Source organism: Argopecten irradians, chromosome 11 (genome assembly GCF_041381155.1).
Source record: "Argopecten irradians isolate NY chromosome 11, Ai_NY, whole genome shotgun sequence".
NCBI classification, from domain to species: Eukaryota; Metazoa; Mollusca; class Bivalvia; order Pectinida; family Pectinidae; genus Argopecten; species Argopecten irradians.
Window position 1 is genome coordinate 31,627,204 of NC_091144.1, and position 15,942 is coordinate 31,643,145.

General features: G+C 40.1%; 1 protein-coding gene across 1 annotated transcript in view; it reads left to right on the forward strand.

Annotated features, from left to right (window-relative positions):
• Positions 1 to 2,222: 2,222 nt before the first annotated feature.
• LOC138334567 (B-cell linker protein-like) overlaps positions 2,223 to 15,942 on the forward strand; it is a 60,450-nt gene continuing 46,730 nt past the window's right edge. Inside the window, exons 1-5 of the mRNA XM_069283219.1 lie at positions 2,223 to 2,381; positions 6,128 to 6,190; positions 6,472 to 6,524; positions 6,874 to 6,921; positions 13,446 to 13,540. Coding sequence (XP_069139320.1) covers positions 2,307 to 2,381; positions 6,128 to 6,190; positions 6,472 to 6,524; positions 6,874 to 6,921; positions 13,446 to 13,540 — 334 coding nt within the window. The 5' untranslated portion in view covers positions 2,223 to 2,306. The remainder of the gene's footprint in view (positions 2,382 to 6,127; positions 6,191 to 6,471; positions 6,525 to 6,873; positions 6,922 to 13,445; positions 13,541 to 15,942) is intronic.

Sequence of the window (15,942 nt, forward strand, 5' to 3'; positions counted from 1 at the left end):
GAAAAAGAATTATATAGTTACCTCCCCTAAAACATTTAAGGTAGCACTACACTAAACTTCTAGACCCGCTAGAATTTACAAACATTTTGGTTATTCTGGAAACAGTAATGTTGAAATCACAAAAGCAAATGCTTTTGTTTGAAAAGTACATTTTAATCACAATAAAATCAGATATATTTTTTTCGCTGCCATATCTTGTTTTTATTCAAAACTACAAGCGGGTAATTTTTTCACAAACAATGGAAATACACTGTATGCCAACAACCAATATATTAAAAATAGCAACATTATATCCAACCTTTGAAATAACGGTTTTAAAAATCAAGTCCTTGCGTACTTGCGTTTTAGCCAAATTAAATATGCTCACAAAAGGTGTATGGCAGGATTTCTTTTTTTTTTTCAACAAAAACTATATAAAATATCTAGATCTATTTGATGTCGCCAAATTATTTTATCTTATCAAGGGTATAAACACCTTCAAATTTTAATAATTGATTTGCAGGAAAAAATATAACAAATAATAAATTTGCAGCTGCAAATGTCGAAATTTTAAGTTTCTGGTATCAGTGCACCATAATGGTTTTAGTTTGCTGACTTTTCAAACAAACAGTTGAATCCTCATACTGTGTACATGTAATTCCATCAAGGTGGAATCTCTCCATTCAGAGGGAGTAATTTAACTTAATTTGAACCATATGACCTGATCAAGGATGAGTTGAGTGTACAGCAAGTTGGAACTACCGGTAATATGCCAATCAGAGGGTGTTTACACATCCATCGGTTAAAGGTACATCATAGTGGAAGCCCAGCTAGACCATGAGGTCTAAAACTACCAAACACGAATCTAAGTGAAGAGATTCTGAGAGAATGTAAGACCCCTACTCCACAAGGCTAAAACCAAGTATTCCCGGCCTGAAAATGGCGTGGGTGAAATATGGCTGCAATATTGTAGATCAAAAGACTTTTTAAAAGGTAATGGTGTCGTCTTTAGATCTACAACTGATGCCTATTACTGCTAATGGAGCAAAGTAATTATTATGGAAATCATTACTAAAACGTTTGTATGCATTTTATCGTACTTGATTTGTATCAATTACCTACCAGACAACAAAACTGAACCATATAAAATTAACTTTTTTTTCTTCATATGTTTATCAATTTAAAGGTCTTTTCGAAAGAAAACTAAATACGGCAAGTCTACAAATTGTAAACTTGACGTCTTGTGACTCGTACGGTAGATATTGAATGATGGTCGTTACTGTTTGTTTTAGACAAAAATAGTACTAATATAAAAATGTATGTATACGCATAAAATTATTGAAAACCGACAAAAAAGTATAGAAAATTGTGCCCGAGTGATTTGCTGAGGCAGTGCTCCACTAAGACACATAGGCGTGCACCATTTCGTACACGGCCGACAGGTGTATAGATATAGGTGAAATATAAAGGAGAGCGATGCGAAGGAGAGAGCTGTACTAAGAACGAGCGAGGAGAAAAATTGGCCAGCGTTCAGGACACATAATTTGCTACTGGACTCTCGTAGATGAAATAAAGATCAACTTGAAAAACTGGACTGTATGACTGGATAGTTTATCATAGATTTGTGAATTAAATTAATCGGCTCACGTCGCGACTTTAAGTGATCTATAACACATACTTAGTTAATGTTCATGGATAAATAGTGAAAGAAACACCTTTACTGATCGCCATATTTCATTTCTAGACTCATATAGCTGCAGCACTAGACGGTTTTTAATGGCCCAAACAGCACTGAATTTTTCCCGCCAAAAACTAATAAAGCACGTGGTTTATGAAGAACGCCACAGCAAGGATTTATAAGTGATATAAAAAAAACTTGGGTGCATATATCTTATTCCATTTTATAGTATTATTTATTATGCAAACTGAATTATCAATTTATAAATATTTGTGTTTGAAAACTGAATTATCAATTTATAAATATTTGTGTTTGAAAATTGTTACTTTAATCAAAGTAATTTCTTACCCACGAGCATGCCTTATTGGACAGCGGACTTATTGGTTTAATTATAAACAATCATTTGTTTCTGGTTTATTTAACTGTAAAAGTCTTGCGTCAAAGCCAAAGAAAAAATCGGGTTAAATGTACTTGTACATACATACCCGGTCGACCCGATTTATAACGATAAAGGCAGAATCGTTCCGTATTAAGTATAGAGAAGTACCGGGGATTTAAACACGGAAGCTCAAACTAGGAAGTAATATACATACATCCTGTAAGACAGTTTGAATGGTGGAAAAGAAGCTCAGCTGACAACGATCTGGCCATGGCAGGGACCCTCCCAGAATATTCGGGCCTTGTCCGATGGACGATCAACGATGTCCAACAATGGCTCTCCTCGGTATTTATTTGTTCAATTATCGTCTGCTAACGTAGGCTTGTAAACCACCTGCCTGCAGTGCTATTCCTTGTTTGTTTATCATCTACGAACTATTGATATATGAGGTCAAGATCGGAGTTATTGTGACCCTAGCTTGTGTAGATTAAGAAATTTATCACCCTTTCCTTAGAAATGTTTATATATCACAATGTATTACGAAATGCGATAACTGACCCGTCCGCCGAGTCTGGTTTTAGACCTACAGGTAAACGGGGATACACTGCTGCATTGAGGCAACATACACAGGTAACTTCATTACAGTAGTGTTAGCATAACATTTAGAAATTTTTTGTGTGTTTATTGTTTTTTATTCATGTTTTCAGAGATGTTTGTCTCATATTTATAAAATAACCGCCTGTTAGTGTTTTAGACCACTATAACCTAAATATAGGTAACCACCCCCAAAACCCATTTACTTGTACATTTAATAAGTCAGATTTATCTGAATGGGTCATATGTAGATATTTGTATACAGGTACCTTGATTCTACCTGATTTTGAGTCTAGTATATTTAGTTTGACCTACATGTATAAAAGTGTATAGTCTGACTGTCTATGGTAGGTCTATATATAGATTGGAACTTTATGATATTTATTTATAACAAAAATCTGTAAGAAAAACCCAGACTTTATTGACAACCATTCCAATGTACTTAATTGCATCTATAATGGGTTTGGAAAAGGCAAACAACTTCATCGCTAGTATACACAAAATATGTATACAGGTATCCTAAGATACAATTGATAAGTCTGGTATTTTCATTTTCAAATATCTGATTTAACAAACTATATTATCCATGTACATGTATCAGGAATGGTGTTGAATGACTTTTCCATTCCTTTTGATATATCAACTTTGCATGCATCAATCACTGACTGGTGAACACCCAGCTAGTGTTAATCCTCTATATACTCAGGGGTTACTATCAGTAGTTCAGGAGAAAAACACTGACCAATCACAGACGTGCAGAGTCTTCTTTTGGAGATTACAGAGAGTGTGACACCCATCTTTAATTTCTCTATGCATTTATTATGAAAAAGAGCAATAAGATTTATTTGAAAAGCAACAAAGTCAACCACAGTGCACCGTTATTCAACTCTTTTGATGTACATGAAATGATCAAATTATCTAAATCTTCTTTTGCCTCCTGGATAAGTTTTACTATGAAATATTCTAGGGGTGGATTAAATATCAGTGATAGTAACCCAGCTGGTTACTGCCAGCTGGTAGGCTGGTTAAGTAAGCTCAATCAGTATATTGTCCAGCTGTTGTGCACAGGGATATGGTGTGAATTTCCAATCAACTGTTATATATATATAATAATAAATGTATTATAGATACAATAATACATATAGCATTAATTGGAAACTTGTGCCAGGCCCCTGTGCTACAGAAGGTTTGAATCCTGGTCTGTCAAGTTCTTAAATGTGTTAAAATCATAAAATCCATTCAACCTTGTGTTTTCCTAATGAACTGTTCCAGTACTTAGATGAGTACAAAGTGTTTTCAGGTGTTTTCAGGTGTGAATAAGTAAATTAATCTAAAAAGTCTTTCATAATATTATGGTCTGTCATGTCATCATCACACCTTAAAGAGTTCGACTTCATTGGTAACTGAGGATTATATTAGTGGACCGTATCCCAGAAGGGATTGTACCATTGATGAAGAGGAAGTATACAATTTATTATGTAGATGACATCTTTGTTCTTGACCTTAAATACATCAACAACTTCCTGGTCAAATATACTCATAGATACTTTTATGTCTAGAATATTCATGAGGGACATTAGGTTGAAGAATTAGAACAATTACTGGAATTAATGAATAACAAAAAATTGATTGATGATTCTAAGGTTGCCAATCTAGGTATGGAGATGCAAAGTAGGAGAAAACTCCCACCAGCATATATATATGGGAGAGGGACAAATCCATGCACCCACAGACATGGGGGAAGGGGCAAACTCCACCCACAGATATGGAGAGGGAGAACTCCCACCCACAGATAGTGGGAGAGGGAGAACCCCCACCCATATATATTGGGGAGAGGGAGAACTCCCACCCACAAATATGGAGAGGGAGAACCGCCACCCACAGATATGGGGCAGAAGGAGAATCCCCATCCACAGAGATGGGGGAGAGAAACAAGTGCCACCCACAGATATGGGGGGGTGGAAACACCCACCACAGATATGAGGGAGGGGATGAACTCCCACCACAGATATAGGGGAGGGTGAGAACTCCCACCACAGATATGGGGAGGGGGACAACACCCACCACAGATATAGGGGAGGGTGAGAACACCCACTACAAATATTGGGGAGGGTGACAACTCGCACCACAGATATGGGGGAGGGTGAGAACTCGCACCACAGATTTGAGGGAGGGGGTGAACTCCCACCACAGATATAGGGGAGGGGAACACCCACCACAGATATGAGGGAGGGTGAGAACTCCCACCACAGATATGAGGGAGGGGGTGAACTCCCACCACAGATATAGGGGAGGGTGAGAACTCCCACCACAGATATGGGGGAGGATGAGAACACCCACCACAGATATGGGGGAGGGTGAGAACACCCACCACAGATATGTGAGGGAGGGGGTGAACTCCCACCACAGATATAGGGGAGGGTGAGAACTCCCACCACAGATATGGGGGAGGATGAGAACACCCACCACAGATATGGGGGAGGATGAGAACACCCACCACAGATATGGGGGAGGGTGAGAACACCCACCACAGATATGGGGGAGGGTGAGAACACCCACCACAGATATGGGGGAGGGTGAGAACACCCACCACAGATATAGGGTGAGAACACCCACCACAGATATAGGGGAGGGTGAGAACACCCACCACAGATATGAGGGAGGGGGAGAACTCCCACCACAGATATAGGGGAGGGTGAGAACTCCCACCACAGATATGGGGGAGGGTGAGAACACCCACCACAGATATGGGGGAGGGTGAGAACACACACCACAGATATAGGGGAGGGTGAGAACTCCCACCACAGATATGGGGGAGGGTGAGAACTCCCACCAACATATATGGGGGAGGGGGAGAACTCCCACCACAGATATGGGGTAGGGGGAGAACACCCACCAGAAATATGGAGGAGGGGAAGATCTCCCACCAGAAATATGGGGGAGGGGGAGAGCTCCCACCCACAGATATGGGGAGGGTGAGAACACCCACCACAGATATGGGGGAGGGTGAGAACACCCACCACAGATATAGGGTGAGAACACCCACCACAGATATAGGGGAGGGTGAGAACACCCACCACAGATTTGAGGGAGGGGGAGAACTCCCACCACAGATATAGGGGAGGGGGAGGGTGAGAACACCCACCACAGATATGGGGGAGGGTGAGAACACACACCACAGATATAGGGGAGGGTGAGAACTCCCACCACAGATGGAGGGTGAGAACTCCCACCAACATATATGGGGGAGGGGGAGAACTCCCACCACAGATATGGGGTAGGGGGAGAACACCCACCAGAAATATGGAGGAGGGGAAGATCTCCCACCAGAAATATGGGGGAGGGGGAGAGCTCCCACCCACAGATATGGGGAGGGGAAGAACTACCACCCACAGATATGGGTAAGGGATGCACCCTGTTACATGTAAATTCTAATGAAAGGTATAAGAATTCAGAATATTAATATCTGTTTAAAACATTTTCTTTCTTTTATGCAGAACGCATTTTCCGAGTTTTGCCGAAGTTTCCGAGAGAATGGAATAGATGGAGTGAAGTTTGTGGTGTGTATTTTTATTAAATTACCAATAGGGAATCTCATATAATATAATAATGTAAAAGGACCTGGCTGATGTAGATTTTATATAGTGTTAAATACAGCTCTCTCACGTAACTCTCAGAGAAATGTTTCTTTAACTGGCTCAGTCGATAGACCTTTTGTTTTATCATGCTGGAGACCCAAGTTTGATTCCTGGTACGAGTACTCGACAGGAACGATTATTTTTCCCTGTTGTTTTTCTTTTGAACCCATGTTGTATAATCTTTATAATATTTCACATTTTAGGACTTGGATGAAATAGAGCTGAATCGAATGAGAACACCAATGAATAAAAGAAGGTGAGATGATATTTGAGTCTATTTCAGCTGTCGGGGCTTTACAGCCTGTAACACTGAAATTTATTATAAAACTAAAATAATGGTATGTGTTCATCTGTATGAGAGGGGGTGTCATGTACCATAACTAAGTCACTGTGACCTATATTTTTACCTTTAACCTCAATTAAAAACAATCTTCCACAAGTCCTCTCTCCATAATTATAAGGCACTAAAACTATAGGTGTTCATCTAGTAGAGGGGAATTCAAACTTATGGCTCATACAGTGGGTGAGAGGTTCAAATTTTGACTGGATGTAAGCTTTCCATGTTTCTGTATCATTTTAATCAGAAAATATTTTTCTCTCAACAGCAAATTGATGACCATTATAAAAAGTATAAAGAAACCAGACCTTTCTGGGTAAGTGTTTTTCTCTCAAACAAAACATTCAATAAAAGGTTCAGATTTATATTAGTTTGACCTAATAAACCTTAAGTATCAGTCCACCTTTTATAAAGGAAAATAAAAAGTGATTGCAGCATTCAAGGGAAAAAGTCCATGTCATGTGAAATGAGATTAGACACTTAGCTTACTAAATCTCATGACCCTTAGCATGGTATCTCATGAACAAATGTTGATAAAAAAAAATGCAAAAAAAACCCACTTAAATTAATGTAATTATGGCAGGCTTTCAAGCATATGAATACATAGAACGAATATACCTATTATACCTTTCGGCCGGGTACGAATTGGTCCCTATGTGTTGTAGTGGAGCACTGCCTCCGAAAATCACTCGGGCATAGTTATCTATACTTTTTTGTAGGTTTCCAATTATTTTATGGGTATACATGCATTTACATATTATTTTTGTCCAAAACTAATATAACTACCATTCCTAATATCTACCGTACCGCTCACAGGACGTCAAATTCACAATTTATGGACTTGCCGTATAAATTCCCTTCAGAAAGACCTTCATATATATTATGTAAAAATAATGTCTCGATGAGAATTTGATATTTCATGTGGTTCAATTTTATTGCCTAGTAGGTAAGCGATATCAAACAAGTACGATAAAAATGCAAACAAACGTTTTATAATGGTTTGCATAATCATTACTTTGCTCCATTTGCAGTAATAGGCACCAATTGTAGCTCTAAAGACGACACCATTTTCTGTCAAAAAGTCTTTTGAGCTACAATATTGCAGCTAATGAATACACTTTTGAATATGAAAATAACCAAACTGATTTTAACAATACTATTGTTATTTTATTGATATAGGCCTAGGTAAGTAGTCCAGAGCAATCATAATAAATAATACATGCTTTATATAGCATAACACATGTACATGTATACCCCAGTTTGTACAAAGGAGAGAAACAAGTTTATATACTTATATAAGTTCACATTATAACTTGAAGACAACTGCAGGTATTATTGATTATATGAAATGCAGAAAATGTTTGCACTATACTATCCGCTTTTGACGCAATATGGCTATGTCAGTACAACTACAAGCTTGAAGCTTCGTCATTCCCACATTTTAATGCCCCTCTCCCTTCCCACACCTTTCTTCAGCCCCTCCTCCTCCTGCCCCTCTTCTTCAGCCCCTCCTCCTCCTGCCCCTCTTCTTCAGTCCCTCCTCCTCCTGCCCCTCTTCTTCAGCCCCTCCTCCTCCTGCCCCTCTTCTTCAGCCCCTCCTCCTCCTGCCCCTCTTCTTCAGCCCCTCCTCCTCCTGCCCCTCTTCTTCAGCTCCTCCTCGTCCTGTTCCTCTTCTTCAGCCCCTCAACTCCCACCCCCTTCTTTACCTCTCCCCATCCAACCCACTCCTTTCCCACCACTTTCTTTACTCATCCCTATTTCCATCCCCTTCCCCCTCCCATCCCAACCCTGTTCTTTCTTGTCCCTTCTTGGTTCCTTCTCTTCACCCTCCGCCCACTTCCCTTCTTCACTACCACCTCCACCCAAACATCTACCTAATCCCTTCCTTCCCACTTCCCCTTCTAATCGGTTTACTTTACATGTTAGATGAGACCTAGCAGCCTGTGAAATCTATAAGATTTACAGTAATATTCAGCATGGCAAATTATATGGTGCATATATACAGTATTAACAATAATATCAAAAGTTAAAAATGTAATGTTTATATGATGTAATTACAATAAAGATAATTTTCATTGGTGCCAATTGCTTTATGTTTATAAATATTATACAGTAATGCAGCTTAATTTATTTATAAAGCACCTGTTACTCTGTCCATGGGTAGCAATACTAATTTTGATATATAACTGTTTATGTCGACATAAATGTGATTTTTTTCACAGAATCCAATTTATATGTACAATAGGAGTGATTTTCTTATGTATTTTTACTTTAAATTTATACACTATAGTTCTGTCCAAATCAAAATGCGAACATTCATATTATTTATCATTTCATAAAGGTCAAGGTCACTGTTTTAAATACAAAGCTAGAGAAGTTTTTCCTGTTGTTGATAACCTAAGTAATGTTTGTCTTGTTGCTATTTTAAGTATAACTTTCCTGATTAAGAAGGGATTAATTTTAGCAGTAAAGAGGAAGTCTCCAGTTATACACAAATTTAATTCAAATTCCCCACAAATTACAAATTGTGGTGTTTAAAAATGACTTAACCTTTAGGTCCTGTATTTTTCTGGCTATCAGCTTTGTCTAATTGACTTAAATTAACTAATTAAGTTTATAAAAGTCTACTACTGCTTAGTGCTCAATGTTTAAGGAGTGGGACGACTGGTTCACCTATTGTCAGTATAATGTGACCAGCTCTGGTATGTTGTGTGGTGTCTTCGGCGGCACGCTTCAGTGATATAGCACTACAAAAAGAACAACAGTTCCACTATAACAGAAAACACAACTCGAATATACTGCAGTCTCCTACAACACACACTCACACACAACCACATACATGGGAGGCTGTCCTTACATGACCCTGGTTGTTAATAGGACGTTAATTAATCAAACAAACAAACAAATATTGTGGTATTAGGGAATTATATTGAATAGAATGAAATAGACTTGATTGACCACTAAACACACCAGGTGGTATACAAATGTACTCCAGAACTACATCACACAGATATCACTATGTAATCAGAGCATAACACATTAAAGATGGAAGGGGTAGGAGTGGGGGTAAGTGTAACAGTTTGGGCTACAACTTCTTTTGCTCATTTTTGCAATTTCTATTGTCTGGGTTCTGATGTTGGATAATGGTCATAAGAAATGTTAATCATGAAATTGATATGGTATTCAGTCAAAAATTGTAGAAATATATACTTTTGAGTTATATCGTTTTATGAAATTGAACAATAATTTGATATAGTTTTGGACAAAAAAGGGAACCCTGGTGTACACCTTTGGAGGGTAACATTAAATCATCCCTAGCACAGGCCCCTGGGGCCTTTTGAATTTTTCAAAGGTATCTTACAAGTTCTCTGTTCATAGTACTACAAAATGCACATATAGGTGGCTATTGTAGTAGTAGCCACGAAAGAAAGTTGACTTACACTAGTAGTACATGTACAATACTTTGTGAAGTCTCTTGCATTCATACCTAATATACTTGACATATTATACAAAGTAAAGTTTAAGATTAGACTTCTATTGATCTGATCATCATACACCCTAAGCATGGCTGTACATATCATTATACTTACACATGTGATAATGATGCCTGGTTCCTTCCTCTGCTGATGACTTCTCCATATAGCTTTGTGTGATAATACAGATGATAATGCAGGTTTTTGATCCCCTGATTTCCTTAGGATTTTGTGTGTTTATAAATACCTATGTGCTATAATGGTGGTCTGCCATGGGTTGTCTGTAGGATGTAAACATGGGGACAGTATTGAACAGGTAGGTCATAGGATTCTGAGGAATAATATATTATTTAGCTGTCTTGTTAGCAGGTAGATTTTAGGAAAGATAGATGGTTAAGGTTTTAAGGTTTAAATAGAAAAAATGGCTATTAGAATAAGAGTTAATTTTCTTTTGAAAATTGTTGAAATGTTAATTATTATACCACTCCCCTCCCCCCACCTCGAAACAAAGTAACAGGGTAAATAGGGGGGGGGGGGGAGGTAACAGTCTATCTGCCTCATTTTTCAAAATGATAAAACAGCTGCTCCTTCTAAACTACAATTTACTATAATTATATATAGCATATGTGGCATTCTCTACTTTAGATCTGATAGGATGAAACGTCGCATCAGACATAAGTCAGTCAGAGTTGCAGATTTTGTTTCCCAAAAATCGTTAAAAATCTCTGGGTTTGTGTCGGAGTCTGTTACAAGGTAGTTTTAATATTTCATTTCCCTGTTATTCGATGGATTGGGTTTTTCGTTGTTTTTGGAGTTTAACATTTATTCATTGGAGGTTTCAGGTAAAGGTTTTGAGTTATGGAGTTATACGCTGTTGCATGGCATGCATTGTGATGGTTAGATTTTACTTCTTTATCAAGTTTGTTTAAGGTTTTTAGGTCATCTGACCCGAAGGGTCAGGATGACCTATAGTCATCATGTTTCGTCCGTCGTCGTGCGCCGTCCGCCGTGCGCCGTGCGCCGTCCGCCGTGCGCCGTCCGCCGTGCGTTAACTTTTCACATTTTGAACTTCTTCTCAAGTTTGACCAGTGGGATTGAGCTGAAACTTACCTGAAATGATCCTGAGATGGTCCCGACAAAGTGTTGTTATTTTTCGGGTCGATCCGAAATCCAAGATGGCCGCCACAGCCGCCATCTTGAAAACACATTTTAAACTTCTTCTCAAGTTCTACCGGTGCGATTTGGCTGAAACTTGCATGAAATGATCCTGACATGGTCCCGACAAAGTGTTGTTATTTTTCGGGTCGATCCGAAATCCAAGATGGCCGCCACAGGCGCCATCTTGAAAACACATTTTGAACTTCTTCTCAAGTTCTACCGGTGCGATTTGGCTGAAACTTGCATGAAATGATCCTGACATGGTCCCGACAAAGTGTTGTTATTTTTCGGGTCGATCCGAAATCCAAGATGGCCGCCACAGCCGCCATCTTGAAAACACATTTTAAACTTCTTCTCAAGTTCTACCGGTGCGATTTGGCTGAAACTTGCATGAAATGATCCTGACATGGTCCCGACAAAGTGTTGTTATTTTTCGGGTCGATCCGAAATCCAAGATGGCCGCCACAGGCGCCATCTTGAAAACACATTTTGAACTTCTTCTCAAGTTCTACCGGTGCGATTTGGCTGAAACTTGCATGAAATGATCCTGACATGGTCCCGACAAAGTGTTGTTATTTTTCGGGTCGATCCGAAATCCAAGATGGCCGCCACAGCCGCCATCTTGAAAACACATTTTAAACTTCTTCTCAAGTTCTACCGGTGCGATTTGGCTGAAACTTGCATGAAATGATCCTGACATGGTCCCGACAAAGTGTTGTTATTATTCGGGTCGATCCGAAATCCAAGATGGCCGCCACAGGCGCCATCTTGAAAACACATTTTGAACTTTCTCAAGTTCTACCAGTGCGATTTCGCTGAAACTTGCATGAAATGATCCTGACATGGTCCCGACAAAGTCTTGTTATTTTTCGGGTCGATCCGAAATTCAAGATGGCCGCCACAGCCGCCATCTTGAAAACACATTTTGAACTTCTTCTCAAGTTCTACCAGTGCGATTTGGCTGAAACTTGCATGAAATGATCCTGACATGGTCCCGACAAAGTGTTGTTATTTTTCGGGTCGATCTGAAATCCAAGATGGCCGCCACAGTCTCCATCTTGAAAACACATTTTGAACTTCTTCTCAAGTTCTACGGTGCAATTTCGCTGAAACTTGCATGAAATGATCCTGACATGGTCCAGACAAAGTGTTGTTATTTTTCGGGTCAATCCGAAATCCAAGATGGCCGTCACAGCCGCCATCTTGAAAACACATTTTGAACTTATTCTCAAGTTCTACCGAAGGGATTTGGCTGAAACTTGCATGAAATGATCCTGACATGGTCCAGACAAAGTATTGTTACATCTCTGGTTGATCCCAAATCGAAGATGACAACCATGACACTATGTATAGTTAAGTTCCTATATTTAAAGGCCCTTGGGCCTCTTGTTTGAAATAAAATTTGTTGAAAGAAATTGAAAATGATCCTGACATGATCCTGACAAAGTGACACCATATATAATTAATTTTACTATTGTCAAGGTAGTCAGATGACCGTTAAGGCCCTTTGGGCCTCTTGTTTTTTATAGAATCTTGGAAAAGTGTTCATTTCATATTAAATTGTATGAAATTAATATAAGTTTTTATTTTTGCATGCCTTGTAGACCAGTTTCATAAAATCTTTAAAAAAACCAAAACTTAAAAAATATCAAATGGGTCAAAAAAGTTTTAATTTTTGTATGCCTTGGAAACCAGTTTCATAAAATCTTATAAAAAAAATTAACGCAATTTTAAGAAAAAAATATCAAATGAATCAAAAAAGTTTTAATTTTTGCATGCCTTGATGACAAGGTTAATAAAATCTTATAAAAAATAAACTCAATTTTGTTACACTTTTTCTCGAATATCTACATTTACATTCTCTTTAAAGAATATCAGCGTCATAATGTAAGTTTGTGTATGTTTCAAAATATCAAGCATTTTCACATATGTCCTTAGATCCTGACGTCACGTAATTGTTCAATTAAGTCATTTGTTTTCTGCTTTCTCTGGCTGCTTCTTGTTACAAAATCAAGAATGAATGGCATTAACTATCAATTGTTATCAATTTTGTAATGTTGTTTGTTGTTCAGTGTACTAGCATATTAATTAAAAAAGATTGTCAGCAATATAATTACATGCCAACATTTAACATTTATGTTTTACACCTTACATGATTACTGATAGAAAGCAAAACTCTTGATAATAACTTTTTTGTATTCCTTTACAGGGTACAGAACCTCATCAGCAATAGAGCTGCAGCTAGTCCACATGTCCCTCAACGGGACTACAACCAGAAGGCCCCACCTCCTCCTATAGACAGCGGTATGGGTAATATATACATACACATGTCCCTCAGTGGGACTACAACCAGAAGGCCCCACCTCCTCCTATAGACAGTGGTATGGGTAATATATACATACACATGTCCCCCAGTGGGACTACAACCAGAAGGCCCCACCCCCTCCTATAGACAGTGGTATGGGTATATATACATACACATTACACATGTCCCTCAATGGGACTACAACCAGAAGGCCCCACCTCCTCCTATAGACAGTGGTATGGGTAATATATACATACACATGTCCCCCAGTGGGACTACAACCAGAAGGCCCCACCTCCTCCTATAGACAGTGGTATGGGTATATGTATATACATGTCCCCCAGTGGGACTACAACCAGAAGGCCCCACCCACTCCTATAGACAGTGGTATGGGTATATATACATACACATGTCCCTCAACGGGACTACAACCAGAAGGCCCTACCTCCTCCTATAGACAGTGGTATGGGTATATATACATACACATGTCCCTCAATGGGACTACAACCAGAAGGCCCCACCTCCTCCTATAGACAGTGGTATGGGTATTTATATATACATACACATGTCCCCCAGGAGGACTACAACCAGAAGGCCCCACTCCCTCCTATAGACAGTGGTATGGGTATATATACATACACATGTCCCCCAGTGGGACTACAACTAGAAGGCCCCACCCCCTCCTGTAGACAGTGGTATGGGTATATATACATACACATGTCCCCCAGTAGGACTACAACTAGAGGGCCCCACCCCCTCCTGTAGACAGTGGTATGGGTATATATACATACACATGTCCCCCAGTGGGACTACAACCAGAAGGCCCCACCTCCTCCTATAGACAGTGGTATGGGTATATATACATACACATGTCCCCCAGTGGGACTACAACCAGAAGGCCCCACCTCCTCCTATAGACAGTGGTATGGGTAATATATACATACACATGTCCCCCAGTGGGACTACAACCAGAAGGCCCCACCTCCTCCTATAGACAGTGGTATGGGTATATATACATACACATGTCCCTCAACGGGACTACAACCAGAAGGCCCCACCTCCTCCTATAGACAGCGGTATGGGTAATATATACATACACATGTCCCTCAACGGGACTACAACCAGAAGGCCCCACCTCCTCCTATAGACAGCGGTATGGGTATATATACATACACATGTCCCTCAACGGGACTACAACCAGAAGGCCCCACCCCCTCCTATAGATAGTGGTACGGGTTTATATACATACACATGTCCCCCAGTGGGACTACAACCAGAAGGCTCCAACCCTCCTATAGACAGTGGTATGGGTATTTATATATACATACACATGTCCCCCAGCGGGGCTACAACCAGAAGGCCCCACCTCCTCCTATAGACAGTGGTATGGGTATATATACATACACATATGCCCATGCGGGACTACAACCAGAAGGCCCCACCTCCTCCTATAGACAGTGGTATGGGTATATATACATACACATATGCCCATGCGGGACTACAACCAGAAGGCCCCCCCCCCTATAGATAGTGGTACGGGTTTATATACATACACATGTCCCCCAGTGGGACTACAACCAGAAGGCTCCAACCCTCCTATAGACAGTGGTATGGGTATTTATATATACATACACATGTCCCCCAGTAGGACTACAACCAGAAGGCCCCACTCCCTCCTATAGACAGTGGTATGGGTATATATACATACACATGTCCCCCAGTGGGACTACAACCAGAAGGCCCCACCCCCTCCTGTAGACAGTGGTATGGGTATATATACATACACATGTCCCCCAGTAGGACTACAACTAGAAGGCCCCACCCCCTCCTGTAGACAGTGGTATGGGTATATATACATACACATGTCCCCCAGTGGGACTACAACCAGAAGGCCCCACCCCCTCCTGTAGACAGTGGTATGGGTAATATATACATACACATGTCCCCCAGTGGGACTACAACCAGAAGGCCCCACCTCCTCCAATAGACAGCGGTATGGGTATATATATACATACACATGTCCCCCAGTGGGATTACAACCAGAAGGCCCCACCTCCTCCTATAGACAGTGGTATGGGTATATATACATACACATGTCCCCCAGTGGGACTACAACCAGAAGGCCCCACCCCCTCCTATAGACAGTGGTATGGGTATATATACATACACATGTCCCCCAGTGGGACTACAACCAGAAGGCCCCACCTCCTCCTATAGACAGTGGTATGGGTATATATACATACACATATCCCCCAGTGGGACTACAACTAGAAGGCCCCACCCCCTCCTGTAGACAGTGGTATGGGTATATATACATACACATGTCCCCTAGTGGGACTACAACCAGAAGGCCCCACCCCCTCCTGTAGACAGTGGTATGGGTATATATACATACACATAT